The sequence below is a fragment of the Odocoileus virginianus genome, chromosome 26 (genome assembly GCF_023699985.2).
Source record: "Odocoileus virginianus isolate 20LAN1187 ecotype Illinois chromosome 26, Ovbor_1.2, whole genome shotgun sequence".
NCBI lineage: Eukaryota > Metazoa > Chordata > Mammalia > Artiodactyla > Cervidae > Odocoileus > Odocoileus virginianus.
This window is the reverse complement of record NC_069699.1, coordinates 6147162-6164637: the sequence shown is the minus strand read 5'-3', so window position 1 is coordinate 6164637 and position 17476 is coordinate 6147162. Positions and strand designations below refer to the sequence as shown.

Sequence of the window (17476 nt, the reverse complement as noted above, 5' to 3'; positions counted from 1 at the left end):
TCGCAACCTAAGCGCCCTTCGTGTGCCTTTTGGAGTGCTTCAATGAGTGGATTTGGTCCTGTTATATAGAAATGTATTTAAGGGTAACCTCAGATGTTTGTGATTTCTTTTATGGATTCAGTTAATGCCTCACGGTGTATCATCACTCTTATTTTCAAATTATCTTTTGTCAGCTTCATGTTCAGTATGCTACTCAATTCTGCCAATTTATGCCTTTATTTTTACTTCCTCTCCTTTCAACAGTATCTTAGTAACTGTCCCTATCTATATTATTTCCTTTTTAATCAATACCTGTTCCTATTCAATCTTTGTATGAATGGCTTCTGAAAAGATGATTTTTGAAACTGTCAGTCTCCTGATTAAAATCCTATGATAGCTGTTAACATGTGTTACTTGCTTATGTTTTATCTTAAAGTATTTTGAATTAACATGTAGGACATTTTACATAAAAATTCATATTTGCAGCTTGACTTGAAAAAGGCCAGCACAGCAACCCTGGTCTCCCTTCCATTCCCGCACATGAACACCGGCAGAAGCTCTGCTGTGGCTTCCTCTCTGTCTGGGTCATGAGCTTTCCAGTCCTTAGTTCCTCCCGTCTCCTCTTAACTCCTCGTAACTGGAATTTTGGTTATAATACACAGAGGTTGGAATACTGCAACTCTCAGATCTGGTTCATTTTTGGTGTTTCTGGTACCTCCTTGACTGTAGGCATCTGAACTTGTGACCAACCCTGCCCTATAAGTTGTTGCAGACAGTATTTCAGGGTTCAGAGTAATTCTAGGTATTCCATATCTCACTTATTTCTCACACATAACCAGATGGAGTTTGACGTATGTGCTGACTGCTTTAATTTAGGTACTGTGGAAGTATTAGGACCAGAATCCTCATTTGCTGCCTCCCAGGACTGTCCTGTTTTCAAAGCTTACTTCTGACTTTGCCATCCTTGGAGTTTCAGTCTTCTCAGCCCATATGACTCTTCTCCACCTCAGCAGCCTTATTTATCTGTGATCGTCAGTAATGCTCTCCACTTTTGTTAATCAAAAACTTGCTCACTATTGTTAGTTCTGGCTTAGCTTGTTTATGCCTCTGCTATGCTGTTATTTCTTTTTCAAATCCTCTCTTCTTCCGGGTCCTTCCTTTCTTTTTTAATGATTTACTTCTGATTTCAGTATCTGGGAGCTTTGCAGATTAATTTCACCCAGTACTGAATTTTTCTTTACTTCATGCTTCTATACCCTTAAAAATTAATTAATTACATTGTTTTTGTTTTTTGTATATATTTCCCACATATCTGCATAGTCTTACATGTGTAGCTTTTATGTGTAGCTTTTACATGTTAATCTCTTACTCTTTTTGTTTACCCCTTGTGCATTTACTGTTAGTGTTGTTTTTGCTTTAAACCCTAAGTGTTCATTATTGTTCTTACTGACTTGAGCTCGTTATTACTTGAGAGTCAGTGTGATATAATAGGAATATTTCATCACAGTTTTGCTACCATTTATTGAATGTCCACTTTTTATCCATTTACTGGGCTTCTCTTCTTTACATAAAGGAAAGATTATCCTCAAATAATTATTTCTAATTTGTGTGACAAATTACCTCTACAAAATAGGCTGCGGTGTATCTTGTGCTCTTAAAGAGATATAGTACTAGACTAAGAATCCCAGGAGTTGACGTAAAGAATCTGCCTGCAGTGAAGGAGACCTGGGTTCGATCCCCGGGTTGGGAAGAGCCCCTTGAGAAGAGAACGACTACCCACTGCACTATTCTTGCCTGGAGAAGTCCACGTCGAACATGACTAAGCGACTAACACTTTCTTGTTTTACTCTGTCGTAAATCTTAGCCAAACCATTTTAGAAGCCTTTCTTTGAAAGGAAATTGAATTAAGTTATGTGCTGGAGGTTTTTTTGATAATGTAACCTTTTAGGTATATGTAACTTGATATGAGTGGTACTGTTTTTCTTTTGATACACTTCAGTTATTAACTATTGTTATAGATATTTTTAATCTTTTTATATTAATAGTAAAGTTTTAGGAAAATTGGGATCCATGGTCAGTTTTAGTACCAAAAAGAGTATGGACTCTATTAATGTATTTCATTAATATATTTACATTTTCTTTTGTGACTAGATGTTTTATGGAAAAATTAAATGTTCAAGCCTCCCCAAAACACAGTGTAACACCCATCACCCACCTCGGTTGTTTTTTGTCTGTCCCCTGCCCACCACTCCCACCCTTGGCCATGCAGGTGGCCGGATCTTCGTTCCCCGGCTGGGGATGGAACCTGGTCCCTTGGCAGTGGAAGCAGGGAGCCCTGACCACTGAACTGTCAGGGAACTTTATGAAACAAAATCCAGTAAAGATACCTAAAGATATTTACAAATCTTAAACATAAGTTTTAATCCAAAATGATATTGTAGAAAGTATTAGAACAGTCAGGGTACATGGTCCTCAGTTTTGCATCTTGTAAATAGTTTGCATCTTACATAATGCTAAGAGAATAAAATATACTAACAGCTATGCTTCCATGTTTATACTTCCTAATAAAATATACTAACTCCTTCCATGTTTCACTGTCCAAATTCCAGTCTATGACAGATATATTTATTTGTTTAACAAATTCTTTTTGAGAGTTTACAGAGTGAAAAGCTCTGTTTTGGATTCCCAGTGATTATTGGTTGCATGTTCATCATGTTGAATAATAAATAATTTGGTGGTCATTATATACAGATCTGTAAGGAACAGTGCTAACCCTTCTGAATGCTTATTATGATCTTGGCACAGGTGCTTTTTTACCAGTTTTACATATTCTCTCACTCGCCATGTGAGGTATAGACCTGGATCCCTCCTTATTTTACAGACAAGAAAATCTGAACTAAGAGAAGTTTACTATCTTATGTAATTAAATAACCAGTAGAGCTAGAAATAAATCTTGTTCTATTTGACTCCAAGAGTGTATATGTTAAAAAGGGATTCTAGTGGAAAAAATTTATGAAATTTTGTTAATAGCTGTAAGTCTGAAGTTTATGTAGTGTGAAGTTTTTTGATTTTGTTGTTTATATTTTATAAATTTTAGTTTTTAAATTGAAGTGAGCTCCTGTTTGGATCAAATTTTTTTTTCGACTGCAGTTTAGGAGATCTCAGTTTTCCTACCAAACATAGAACCCTGCAGTGTAAACAAGTAGTCTTAACCACTGGACCACCAGGAAAGTGCCTTTATTTTCTTTTTGGAGTTAAACTCAGGAATAAAGTGTCTATTTTTATTTATTTTCCCATTATTGTTATGTGGTTAATACACACACCCACCCACCCAACACCTCAGGTACAAATAAATGGAATTATTTATGACCATGGTCTAGCAGATTACTTTTTTTAAAAATTTTTCATTAGTTGGAGGATAATTACTTTACAATATTGTAGTCGTTTTTGTCATACATTGACATGAATCGGCCATGGATATACATGTATTCCCCATCCCGATCCCTTTGGGTCTTCCCAGTGCACCAGGTCCAAGCACTTGTCTCATGCATCCAACCTGGGCTGGTGATCTGTTTCACCCTAGATAATATACATGTTTCGATGCTGTTCTCTTGAAACATCCCACCCTCGCCCTCTCCCACAGAGTCCAAAAGTCTGTTTCGTACATCTGTGTCTCTTTTTCTGTTTTGCATATAGGGTTATCGTTACCATCTTTCTAAATTCCATATATATGTGTTAGTATACTGTAATGGTCTTTATCTTTCTGGCTTACTTCACTCTGTATAATGGGCTCCAGTTTCATCCATCTCATTAGAACTGATTCAAATGAATTCTTTTTAATGGCTGAGTAATATTCCATGGTGTATATGTACCACAGCTTCCTTATCCATCCGTCTGCTGATGGGCATCTAGGTTGCTTCCATGTCCTGGCTATTATAAACAGTGCTGCGATGAACATTGGGGTGCACGTGTCTCTTTCAGATCTGGTTTCCTTGGTGTGTATGCCCAGAAGTGGGATTGCTGGGTCATATGACAGTTCTATTTCCAGTTTTTTAAGAAATCTCCACACTGTTTTCCATAGCGGCTGTACCAGTTTGCATTCCCACCAACAGTGTAAGAGGGTTCCCTTTTCTCCACACCCTCTCCAGCATTTGTTGCTTGTAGACTTTTGGATAGTAGCCATCCTGACTGGCTTGTAATGGTACCTCATTGTGGTTTTGATTTGCATTTCTCTGATAATGAGTGATGTTGAGCATCTTTTCATGTGTTTGTTAGCCATCTGTATGTCTTCCTTGGAGAAATGTCTGTTTAGTTCTTTGGCCCATTTTTTGATTGGATCATTTATTTTTCTGGAGTTGAGCTGGAGGAGTTGCTTGTATATTTTTGAGATTAATCCTTTGTCTGTTGCTTCGTTTGCTATTATTTTCTCCCAATCTGAGGGCTGTCTTTTCACCTTGCTTATAGATTCCTTTGTTGTGCAAAAGCTTTTAAGTTTCATTAGGTCCCATTTGTTTATTTTTGCTTTTGTTTCTAAAATTCTGGGATGTGGGTCATAGAGGATCCTGCTGTGATTTATGTTGGAGAGTGTTTTGCCTATGTTCTCCTATAGGAGTTTTATAATAAGTTTCTGGTCTTACATTTAGATCTTTAATCCATTTTGAGTTTATTTTTGTGTATGGTGTTAGAAAGTGTTCTAGTTTCATTCTTTTACAGGTGGTTGACCAGTTTTCCCAGCACCACTTGTTAAAGAGGTTGTCTTTTTTCCATTGTATATCCTTGCCTCCTTTGTTGAAGATAAGGTGACCATAGGTTCGTGGATTTATCTCTGGGCTTTCTATTCTGTTCCATTGATCTATATTTCTGTCTTTGTGCCGGTACCATACTGTCTTGATGACTGTGGCTTTGTAGTATAGTCTGAAGTCAGGCAGGTTGATTCCTCCAGTTCCATTCTTCTTTCTCAAGATTACTTTAGCTATTCGAGGTTTTTTTGTATTTCCATACAAATTGTGAAATTATTTGTTCTAGTTCTGTGAAAAATACCATTAGTAGCTTGATAGGGATTGCATTGTATCTATAGATTGCTTTGGGTAGTATAGCCATTTTGACAATATTGATTCTTCCAATCCATGAACATGGTATATTTCTCCATCTGTTTGTGTCCTCTTTGATTTCTTTCATCAGTGATTTATAGTTTTCTATGTATAGGTCTTTTGTTTCTTTAGGTAGATATACTCCTAAGTATTTTATTCTTTTTGTTGCAATGGTGAATGGTATTGTTTCCTTAATTTCTCTTTCTGTTTTCTCAGTGTGTAGGAATGCAAGGGATTTCTGTGTGTTAATTTTATATCCTGCAACTTTACTATATTCATTGATTAGCTCTAGTAGTTTCTGGTAGAGTCTTTAGGGTTTTCTATGTAGAGGATCATGTCATCTGCAAACAGAGAGAGTTTCACTTCTTCTTTTCCTATCTGGATTCCTTTTACTTCTTTTTCTGCCCTGATTGCTGTGGCCAACACTTCCAAAACTATGTTGAATAGGAGTGGTGAGAGTGGGCAGCCTTGTCTTGTTCCTGATTTTAGGGGAAATGCTTTCAATTTTTCACTATTGAGGGTAATGCTTGCTGTGGGTTTGTCATATATAGCTTTTATTATGTTGAGGTATGTTCCTTCTATTCCTGCTTTCTGGAGAGTTTTAATCATAAATGGATGTTGAATTTTGTCAAAGGCTTTTTCTGCATCTATTGAGATAATCATATGGTTTTTATCTTTCAGTTTGTTAATGTGGTGTATCACATTGATTTGCAGATATTAAAGAATCCTTGCATTCCTGGGATAAAGCCCACTTGGTCATGGTGTATGATTTTTTTTAATATGTTGTTGGATTCTGTTTGCTAGAATTTTGTTAAGGATTTTTGCATCTATGTTCATCAGTGATATTGGCCTGTAGTTTTTTGGGGTTTTTTTTGTGGCATCTTTGTCTGGTTTTGGAATTAGGGTGATGGTGGCCTCATAGAATGAGTTTGGAAGTTTACCTTCTTCTGCAATTTTCTGGAAGAGTTTGAGTAAGATAGGTGTTAGCTCTTCTCTAAATTTTTGGTAGAATTCAGCTGTGAAGCCATCTGGTCCTGGGCTTTTGTTTGCTGGAAGATTTCTGATTACAGTTTCGATTTCCTTGCTTGTGATGGGTTTGTTAAGATCTTCTATTTCTTCCTGGTTCAGTTTTGGAAAGTTATACTTCTCTAAGAACTTGTCCATTTCTTCCAAGTTGTCCATTTTATTGGCATAGAGCTGCTGGTAGTAGTCTCTTATGATCCTTTGTATTTCAGTGTTGTCTGTTGTGATCTCTCCATTTTCATTTCTAATTTTGTTAATTTGGTTCTTTTCCCTTTGTTTCTTAATGAGTCTTGCTAAGGTTTGTCAATTTTGTTTATTTTTTCAAAAAACCAGCTTTTAGCTTTGTTGATTTTTGCTATGGTCTCTTTAGTTTCTTTTGCACTTATTTCTGCCCTAATTTTTAAGATTTCTTTCCTTCTACTAACTCTGAGGTTCTTCATTTCTTCCTTCTCTAGTTGCTTTAGGTCTAGAGTTAGGTTATTTATTTGACTTTTTTCTTGTTTCTTGAGGTAGACCTGTAATGCTATGAATCTTCCCCTTAGCACTGCTTTTACAGTGTCCCATAGGTTTTGGGTTGTTGTGTTTTCATTTTCATTCATTTCTATGCATATTTTGATTTCTCTTTTGATTTCTTCTATGATTTGTTGGTTATTCAGAAGTGTGTTGTTTAGCCTCCACATGTTTGAATTTTTAATAATTTTTTTCCTGTAATTGAGATCTAATCTTACTGCACTGTGGTCAGAAAAGATGACTGGAATGATTTCAATTTTTTTGAATTTACCAAGACTAGATTTATGGCCCAGGATGTGATCTATTCTGGAGAAGGTTCCGTGTGCACTTGAGAAAAAGGTGAAGTTGATTGTTTTGGGGTGAAACGTCCTATAGATGTCAATAAGGTCTAGCTGGTCCATTGTGTCCTTTAAAGTTTGTGTTTCCTTGTTAATTTTCTGTTTAGTTGATCTGTCCATAGTTGTGAGTGGGGTATTAAAGTCTCCCACTATTATTGTGTTACTGTTAATTTCCTCTTTCATACTCGTTAGCGTTTGCCTTACATATTGCGGTGCTCCTATGTTGGGTGCATATATATTTATAATTGTTATATCTTCTTCTTGGATTGATCCTTTGATCATTATGTAGTGTCCTTCTTTGTCTCTTTTCACAGCCTTTATTTGAAAGTCTATTTTATCTGATATGAGTATTGCGACTCCTGCTTTCTTTTGGTCTCCGTTTGCGTGGAATATTTTTTTCCCAGCCCTTCACTTTTAGTCTGTGTGTGTCCCTTGTTTTGAGGTGGGTCTCTTGTAGACAGCATATATAGGGGTCTTGTTTTTGTATCCATTCAGCCAGTCTTTGTCTTTTGGTTGGGGCATTCAACCCATTTACATTTAAGGTAATTATTGATAGGTATGGTCCCATTGCCATTTACTTTGTTGTTTGGGGTTCGCGTTTATACAACCTTTCTGTGTTTCCTGTCTAGAAAAGATCCTTTAGCATTTGTTGAAGAGCTGGTTTGGTGGTGCTGAATTCTCTCAGCTTTTGCTTGTCTGTAAAGCTTTTGAGTTCTCCTTAACAGATTACTTAAATCCTGGTTTTCACTACTTGCTAATTGTGTGATCTTGATCCAGGTATTTAAAATGCCTCTGGACCTTCTTCATCCAGTGGACCTACTCTATTTCATAGGGTTGTTATGAAGATTAAATGGGATAATTCAGTGCTTCAGTTCAGTTCAGTTGCTCAGTTGTGTCCGACTCTTTGCAACCCCATGAGCTGCAACACACCAGGTCTCCTTGTCCATCACCAACTCCTGGAGTTTACCCAAATTCATGTCCACTGAGTCGGTGATGCCATCCTACCATCTCATCCTCTGTCAACTCCTTCTCCTGCCCTCAGTCTTTCCCAGCATCAGGGTCTTTTCCAATGAGTCAGCTCTTTGCATCAGGTGGCCAAAGTATTGGGGTTTCAACTTCAACATCAGTCCCTCCAATGAATACCCAAGACTGATCTCCTTTAGGATGGACTGGTTGGATCTCCTTGCAGTCCAAGGGACTCTCAAGAGTCTTCTACAACACCACAGTTCAAAAGTATCAATTCTTTGGCACTCAGCTTTCTTTATAGTCCAGCTCTCACATCCATACATGACTGCTGGAAAAACCATAGCCTTGACTAGATGGACCTTTGTTGACAAAGTAATATCTCTGCTTTTTAATGTGTTGTCTACATTGGTCTAACTTTCCTTCTAAGGAGTAAGCATCTTTTAATTTCATGGCTGCAGTCACCATCTGCAGTGATTCTGGAGCCCAGAAAAATAAAGTCAACTACTATTTCCACTGTTTCCCCATCTTTGCCATGAAGTGGTGGGACCAGATGCCATGATCTTAGTTTTCTGAATGTTGAGCTTTAAGCCAACTTTTTCACTCTCCTCTTTCACTTTCATCAAGAGGTTCTTCTTCACTTTCTGCCATAAGGGTGGTGTCATCTGCATTTCTGAGGTTATTGATATTTCACCTGGCAATCTTGATTCCGGCTTGTGCTTCCTCCAGCCCAGTGTTTCTCATGATGTTCTCTACATATAAGTTAAATAAGCTGTGACAATATACAGTCTTGATGTACCCCTTTTCCTATTTGGAACCAGTCTGTTGTTCCATGTCCAGTTCTAACTGTTGCTTCCTGACCTGCATATAGGTTTCTCAAGAGGCAGGTCAGGTGGTCTGGTATTCTCATCTCTTGAAGAATTTTCCAGTTTATTGTGATCCCCACAGTCAAAGGCTTTGGCATAGTCAGTAAAGCAGAAATAGATGGTTTTCTGGGACTGTCTTGCTTTTTTGATGATCCAGAGGATGTTGGCAGCTTGATCTCTGGTTCCTCTGCCTTTTCTAAAACCAGCTTGAACATCTGGAAGTTCATGGTTCACGTGTTGCTGAAGACTGCCTTGGAGAATTTTGAGCATCACTTTACTAGTGTGTGAGATGAGTGCAATTGTGCAGTAGTTTGAGCATTCTTTGGCATTGCCTTTCTTTGTGATTGGAATGAAAACTGACCTTTTCCAATCCTGTGGCCACTGCTGAGTTTTCCAAATTTGCTGACATATCGAGTGCGGCACTTTCATAACATCATCTTTTAGGATTTGAAATAGCTCAGCTGGAATGCCATCACCCCCTTAGTTTTGTTCGTAGTGATGCTTCCTAAGGCCCACTTGACTTCACATTCCAGGATATCTGGCTCTAGGTAGTGATCACACCACTGTGATTATCTGGGTTGTGAAGATCTTTTTTGTACAGTTCTTTTGTGTATTGTTGACACCTCCTCTTAATATCTTCTGCTTCTGTCAGGCCCATACCATTTCTGTCCTTTACTGAGCCCATCTTTCCATGAAATGTTCCCTTAGTATCTCTAGTTTTCTTGAAGAGATCTCTAGTCTTTCCCATTCTATTGTTTTCCTCCATTTCTTTGCATTGATCACTGAGGAAGGCTTTTCTATCTCTCCTTGCTATAGTACGTGATAATATCTAACATTTATTAAGTGTTTTGTTTTGTCTCTGTCTGAAGGTGTCAGAACCAGAGTCCCACAATAGCCAGTTCTATAGATGTGGGAGAACTTCTCTAGTGTGAACAATATGTATCTAAGCATGATGAGAAGAATTGGGGCTTCCGTAGTGGCCCACTGGCTAGGACTCTGCCCTCCCAATGCAGGGGACCCAGGTTCGATCCCTGGTCAGGGAACTAAATGCTCCATGCAACAACTAAAGATTCTGCATGCCACAACTAAGACCCAGCACAGCCAAATAAGTAAATAAGAAAAAAATAAAAAACAAAAAAAAGATGAGAAGGATTTATATTGTTTCAGCTGACAGATACTTCAGTTGCCTCATGATTAGGCTTATGATTTTTTTTTATGGAAAAGCTTTTGTTTTCTTAAATAATCATTTCCTTGATTAAGGTTAGATTTTTGGATGATCATTCCATTTTGCATGGTTGGCTTTTCATTTCTTTCCAAAAAGGATGTGTTAAACGTTGTTGATCATTATTATATCAGTTCTGATTGTTACAGTGTAGACAGTGTTACATTGTAGAATACGTTGGCATCATATTACCTACACATTTAATTGTATGTCTGTCAATAACCAGAGTAATTAGGCCTCAGCCTCTATTGCCTCAGCAAAAGGAAGCCTGTTGCTGTAAGATCAAAGGAAAAGCAAAAGAAGTTAATATCCATGCTTTTGAACCTGTTGGCTGATGGGAGCAGTAGGTGACCCATTTAATGTTTACCCAGTGTCCTTCACTTTCTAAGTTGTTTACATGTATCTCAGTAATCTGAGGTGAGTCCTGCTCTAGACATTTAAGGGTTGAGGAGATAAAGACCACAAGATTAAGTAGCTTGGTCACACACCTGATATCACTACACTCAGTGATAGTGGTGTCTTAAGGGATTACAGAAAGATAATTTTGACTATGAGGTGTTTTTACCCTACGGGCTGAGTTTATAGCCCATCACTTCAGTTCTAGCCGCCCTCCCATTTGCTCCTTCCCAACCCCCAACACGTATCATTTCTTCAAGGTGCTTTGTTGATTTATAGGTATGGAAGCCTGTTCTATGAAAACTCTCTAGCCTGCCTTTCCAGCTGTCTTTCATGGATTAGTGCCAGAGAAGGACCTCAGTCTCATGGACCAGGCTTTGTTTTTGTCATTTGAGTAATACATTGTACATCTAGAATACATATCAAGCATTTAAGGAATAATTCTAAAACCAACACCTGCCTATGCCCAGGACAGAAAACTAGAACTCTACCAGTTCCTTATAAGTGCTTTCTGCATTTCCTGTTGACACCTCCCACTATCTACCAGAGGTGACTATTGTCATGACCTTGGGATAACCATTCCCTTGCTGTTCTGTAGAGCTTTACCATCTATATGAATCTCTAGACAGAATAATAGTAAGAGTTGCCTGTTTTTTGAACATTATTAAGTGAATATCATACCATATGTATTCTTATGAAACTTTGCTTCTCGGTTATTTTTGACTGGACTCATGGATAGAGAACTTGAAACAGTTTGCTTCATAACTTTTTGTTATGGAAATAATTGATGTCTGTAATTTTATAAAGTACAGTTTATAAATGGAGATGAATTATAAATATTTATTCTTTCCTCTCTTTATTTCTCTAGTTATTGTAGCTTTAGTAGACAGAATGGGAGATGCCAAAGACAAGGTTCGAGATGAAGCTCAGACTCTGATACTGAAGTTAATGGATCAAGTAGCACCACCTATGGTAGGCCTACATTTTAAAGTTCAGATTTTGCTAATTGATGATTAACTAACAGTAAAGATAGGTGGTAATCACAGCAAGTTAGTAAAGCCCCAGGGATGTTAAACTTAGAATTTTAAACAGTGAATTATTGCTAATGCTTTAAAGAAATTGAAATTTAAGAAAAGTTGTCAGTATTTAACTGCTTGATTTTTGCTTTTCTTTTTCTTATTTTCTTCTCTCAAGCTTTTTCAAAAAGCTAACTCATAGATTTCAGTGATTTGACAGTGTACTGATTATATTATTTGTTAGGATTTTCTGGTTTTTGCTACCTGCAAATTATATTGGTGTTTGGTGAGTGTTATATGAGTTTCTGCAACCCTTACTGAAAGAGGGAGAAAATTTTTATTGTAACAACTGATTGCTAGTTATATAAGGCATATACTAGATGACAGTACCTGTGTTTTATGAATATGGTAGAGAATAATTGGTCTTTCAGATGTATTTTGAAAGAGGAGTAAAGAATAAATTGACATGTAAACAAATATTTAAAGAGTAGCTCACTTTTAGTGGGAAAAAAATCAGTTTACAAAATACAAGATACCATGTTATTTAAAGTACAATATAAGAATTGTATTATGTATATTTTATTTAAAAAATCTGGAGTATTGAGTTATAAAAGTAGACTTCCTCAGTTTTTTAATACCCTAGAATATAAAGATATAAATATGTGTGCAAGTCCTTATTTATAACTTGGTGAGTATTCTTTGACGCTTGCTTAGCAATTCGAATTTTAACTTGTTTTTGACATGCTGTTGTTATAATGAGTGCTCTAAAGGGCATCCTTATTTCTTTGGACATAGACGTAAGTATAGAGAAGTGTTCCAGACGTGGTGTTAATAGGTCAGATTATTCACATTTAAGATTTTTTTTTCTTGTAAACTTGTAAGTTACTCTCCAGAAAATTTGGCAGAGAGAAATAATATTAGTAAAAATTGAATATAGAGTCCATGGAAAATAGAGTCCAGGAAGAGGCGTTTGTGTGTATGTATGTGTGAGAGTTTGTGTATGTCTGTATGTACACATTAGTAAATGGTAAGGGTGGTGTTTCTTAAATGTGGAGAAAAGACTGATTGGGACACTTGGCTGTATGTTTGGAAAAACACTGCTCAATTCCTTCTTATAACAAACCCATGTAATTGTTTTAGATTGTTTGTATAGGTTTATCTATGCTTTTTCAAGAAAAAAAGATTACTGGGTGGGTAGCAATAGAATAATTTGCCCAAATGTGTTTCTATATTGGGAAACATGTATCCAGTGTTAAAAGGAAAACAGCCTGAATTATAAAATGTTGAAGAAGCCCGTTCCTTGTGACAGTCTGTACTAGTTGCTAGGCAACATTGGACCTTTTAAATGCTGACAGTACTCCGAGGCTTATAATGGTAGCATTGTTACTGAAGGTTTCTAAAGCTTAGAAGAATTTATGTGTCCTTGGAAGGCCTAAGGTTTTTAGGTATTAGAAACAATTTTTCCAAGAATAATTGAAGTCTAAAGTGAAAGATATAAAATCAAAATTAAAAATATGACTAAGATATTAAAAATGGGTGAGAGCAGCATCAGTGCAAATTTGGCTTAAAAAAGCTTGTAGAGAAATGAACAGTCCATGGGAAAATTTAGTTGTTAGTAAGGCTGGTAGTAAGGTTGAGAATAGATAAAAGATTATAACATGAGTAATTTAATTTTTTGTTATACATGTTTACTTTTCTTTCAAATAGTACATTTGGGAACAGTTGGCTTCTGGTTTTAAGCACAAGAATTTTCGATCTCGAGAAGGCGTGTGTCTGTGTCTTATTGAAACATTAAACATGTAAGTTTTATGATTATTGGAATATGTTTTTCATTTTTCTAGAAAAAACAATGTATTGATTTCACAAAGCTTAAGGCAAGCTATAGAAGTAACAGATTTTATTTTTTATTTTTTTAAGTAACAGATTTTAAATAGTTGTTAAGTGATCTCTGGCACCAGAATTTTTATCTGTTTGATAGCTTTATCTGCTAATTTTTTTGTGTGAACGTTATCCCTCATGTTGTTAATTAAAAATTGTCAGTCACTGATGAGAAGTTTCTCTTTTTCTCTTTAGTATGTTAAGAGTTGCCGCCCGAAATAGATGGTCATGTAATAAATATGCTGGTAGAACTTAGAATCTCCTTCTGTTCTGGACCCAGTTTGGAGTTTTCTTTAACTCTTGTGGTATTTTAGCTGTTGTAGCCAGTTTCCCAGCCCCTTTTGCCACTTGGCCCTCGGCTTTCTAGAGCAGTGCAAGTGGTTACCAAAATCATAGACTGAGGAAGACCCCCCAGGTAATCAGACAGTGAAGCTGGCAACAGTATGCAGAGATCTGACAGCGTAGATGCCACAGAGCTGCAGTCTGAAGAAATTGTGAACTAAAGCATTTGTTCTCTTTCTGTGCAGCGAGATAGGTAATATATAGGAGCTTTCACTTTTTTCCGTAGTTACTTCCTTTTCTCTAACTACACCTCTGTTTTATTTCCTTTACTCCTCTGGGCCTTCTGCCATCTAGAGCTTGTAAGTGCGTTCAGTCTGCACAGCTTTTGTGGTTTTTGGCTCCCTTATCGTTTGCTTTCAACCCATGACCTCATCAAAATATTAGTAAGCATAAATAAACGTCTTTAAATTTACTTATTTTAGTGGAATGCAAATTTGTGTGAGACTCAGAGTCTTAAAAAAAAATCAGTATTTTAATACAAACGTTCAAATTTTCTGAGTGATTGATAGGTTGTTAGGTTTAAGAGTGCCATTGGTTGAACATTTTGCTCTGTTGGATCATGTGTTGACAGTTTTCATTGTCAGTCATGATTATTCAACTTTACATATCTCACATTGTTTAGAATTAGTTTTTGCTTGTGTCTCATACCTTTCATGTTTTAATGATGTATGCTCATGCTCTCCACCATATTTGTCTTAATGAAGACAGACAAGAAAGTATAACAATATTTTGTTTACTGTGTAATTAAAACCAAATTCTCTTTACTTTTTTTTTTTTCAAATTATATTTAGTTTTGGGGCTCAACCACTAATCCTCAGCAAGTTGGTACCACATTTGTGTATCCTGTTTGGAGATTCCAACAGTCAGGTAAAATTTTATTTATATTCAAGCACTAAATTTACATTCAGTTTTTTTTGCTTCCTCTTGTTTTCTAGTGCTCTTATTCCATGTTTAAAAAAGAAGAGAGAGGGTGAAGGGGAGTGGTAAAATCAAGATTCCACTTCTTTTTTTTCTTTCAAAATCCACCACATTTAGTTATTAAGAACATATTTTATTCAGAATGTCACTTCAGTTTGTTAACTGTTTGGCTAGTATTAAGGATAGATGGGACTTAAAGGATAATTCTTAAGTTGGAAAGATTGAGTAGCGAAGAAGCTGGATTCCCTTCTGTAGTCCTCCTGTGAGCTAATTGTGAGGACAGTTGTCAGCTTCCTTTTCATTCCTGCACAGCAGTAGTTTTTGCAGCAGTCATAACCCTGCTTGTGCCAGTGGTGTGTCACCTGCTGGAGAACTCACCCCCTGAGCCGCAGATACTACAGACATAATGCAGGAATGCGCTCTGGGGCTTGTCCCTTGTGGTGGAGTTGGATCTTGACTCTAACTCTTCAGCACAGCTTGGGGATTTGGAAGGACCCTGATTTAGGTTCCCCCGCTTTTAGGCCGTCGCTCTTCCTGTAGAGGTTTGTAGAGAGGTCTGCTGTCCCTTTATTTCCGTTTCAGCAGTGAGCTGTGCAGAGGAACTGAAAGCTATCTTCCACATTCCTGTGTTTAGGCCGCATTTATTTTTTCTCTTCATTGTGGTAAAATATTCAAAACATGAAATTTACCATTTCAACCATTCTTAAGTGTAGAGTTAGTTGACTGGCAGTAAATACATTGGCATTGTTGTGCAGCCATCACCACCAGCCATCTTTAGGGATTTTCCATCTTCCCAGCAGCCATGTTTTACTTTCTCTCCATATGAATTTGACCAGTCATCATGTGGAGCCATATGATATTTATCCTTCTGTATCTTAGCATAATGTCTTCAAGGTTCATCCATGTTGTAGCATGTGTCACGATTTCCTTCTTTTGCTTTTTAAGGCTGAATAATATACACTACATCTTGTTTATCTATTCACCCATGGATAGATATTTGGGTTGTTTCGCCTTTTTGGCTTTTGTGAATAATAATGCTGTGAACATTGGTGTATAATTATCTGTTTGAGTTCAGGTCACATTTCTAAAAGGCAGTTTTATTCCAGGAAAATATGTTAACTGTGATAATGATTTATATTATCAGTTCTTTACACAATCTTATTACAAGTAGAAGCTTTTTCAAAAGTCACATTTATTTAGATGATTCTTAGATTTCTGTAAAACTTTTACAAGGTTTCTCTAGACGTTTCTTGGTAGGTCTTCTTGGTTTTTATTAATGACCTAATGTAGTCTCCCAGGGGTTTAAAGGCATTAAAACCAACTTGGAGCTTCAAGTTGGTCTGTGAATGTAATGTTTTCTTGAGGTAAAGTATTTTATTGTATCTTGTATTTTTGTTTTTAAGTTCTGAATTATTTGGCAGGTAAGAGATGCTGCAATATTGGCTATGGTGGAGATTTATAGACATGTGGGAGAGAAAGTGAGAGTGGACCTTTATAAGAGAGGAATTCCCCCTGCTAGGTAAGTATTACTAAATTTATTTTTTTGTCACTGGTTTTAAAGGTTTTAATTTCATGTGCTTATTTAAAATAGGTTTAATTTTTCTGGACTGTCATCATATTCAAAATATATAAAAGGATACATAGGTTATTCAGTTCAGTTACTCAGTCATGTCTGACCCTTACGACCCCCCACTGCGGCATGCCAGGCCTCCCTGTCCATCACCAACTCCTGGAGTCTACTCAAACTCATGTCCATTGAGTCGGTGATGCCATCCAACCATCTCATCCTCTGTCATCCCCTTCTCCTCCTGCCTTCAATCTTTCCTAGTATAAGGGTCTTTTCAAATGATTCAGTCTTCACTTGCCAAAGTATTGGAGTTTCAGCTTCACCATCAGTCCTTCCAATGAACACCCAGGACTGATCTCCTTTAGGATGGACTGGTTGGATCTCCTTGCAGTCCAAGGGACTCTCAAGAGTTTTCTCCAACACCACAGTTCAAAAGCATCAATTCTTTGGTGCTCAGCTTTCTTTACAGTCCAACTCTCACATCCATCCATGACTACTGGAAAAACCATAGCTTTGGCTATATGGACCTTTGTTGGCAAAGTAATGTCTCTGCTTCTTAATATGCTGACTAGGTTGGTCATAACTTTCCTTCCAAGGAGTAAGCATCTTTTAATTTCATGGCTGCAGTCACCATCTGCAGTGATTTTGGAGCCCAAAAAATAAAGTCAGCCACTGTTTCCACTGTTTCTCCATCTATTTGCCACGAAGTGGTGGGACCAGATGCCATGATATTAGTTTTCTGAATGTTGAGCTTTAAGCCAACTTTTTCACTCTCCTCTTTCACTTTCATCAAGAGGCTCTTTAGTTCTTCTTCACTTTGTGCCACAAGGGTGGTGGTATCTACATATCTGAGGTTATTGATGTTTCTCCCAGCAATCTTGATTCCAGCTTGTGCTTCCTCCAGCCCAGCGTTTCTCATGATGTACTCTGCATGTAAGTTAAATAAGCAGGATGACAGTATACAGCCTTGACACACTCCTTTTTCTATTTGGAACCAGTCTAACTAACCAGTCTAACCATGTCCAGTTCTAACTGTTGCTTCCTGACCTGCATACAGATTTCTCAAACCGCAGGTCAGGTGGTCTGGTATTCCCATCTCCTTCAGAATTTTCCAGTTTATTGTGATCCACACAGTCAAAGGTTTTGGCATAGTCAGTAAAGCAAAAGTAAATGTTTTTCTGGAACTCTCTTGCTTTTTCGATGATCCAGCGGATGTTGGCGATTTGATCTCTGGTTCCTCTGCCTTTTCTAAAACCAGCTTGAACATCTGGAATTTCACAGTTCATGTATTGCTGAAGCCTGCCTTGGAGAATTTTGACCATTACTTTGCTAACATTTGAGATGAGTGCAATTGTGCAGTAGGTTGAA

At 37.1% G+C, this 17476-nt stretch overlaps 1 protein-coding gene across 27 annotated transcripts in view; it reads left to right on the top strand.

The window, feature by feature from the left end:
• The window catches only part of CLASP2 (cytoplasmic linker associated protein 2), a 172103-nt gene that overhangs the window by 11696 nt on the left and 142931 nt on the right, over positions 1–17476 (top strand). For all 27 annotated transcript variants that reach the window (XM_070455349.1, XM_070455346.1, XM_070455364.1 and 24 more), the window contains exons 3-6: positions 11256–11359; positions 13111–13202; positions 14415–14490; positions 15963–16060. In XM_070455349.1, the coding sequence (XP_070311450.1) occupies positions 11256–11359; positions 13111–13202; positions 14415–14490; positions 15963–16060 (370 nt within the window). The remainder of the gene's footprint in view (positions 1–11255; positions 11360–13110; positions 13203–14414; positions 14491–15962; positions 16061–17476) is intronic.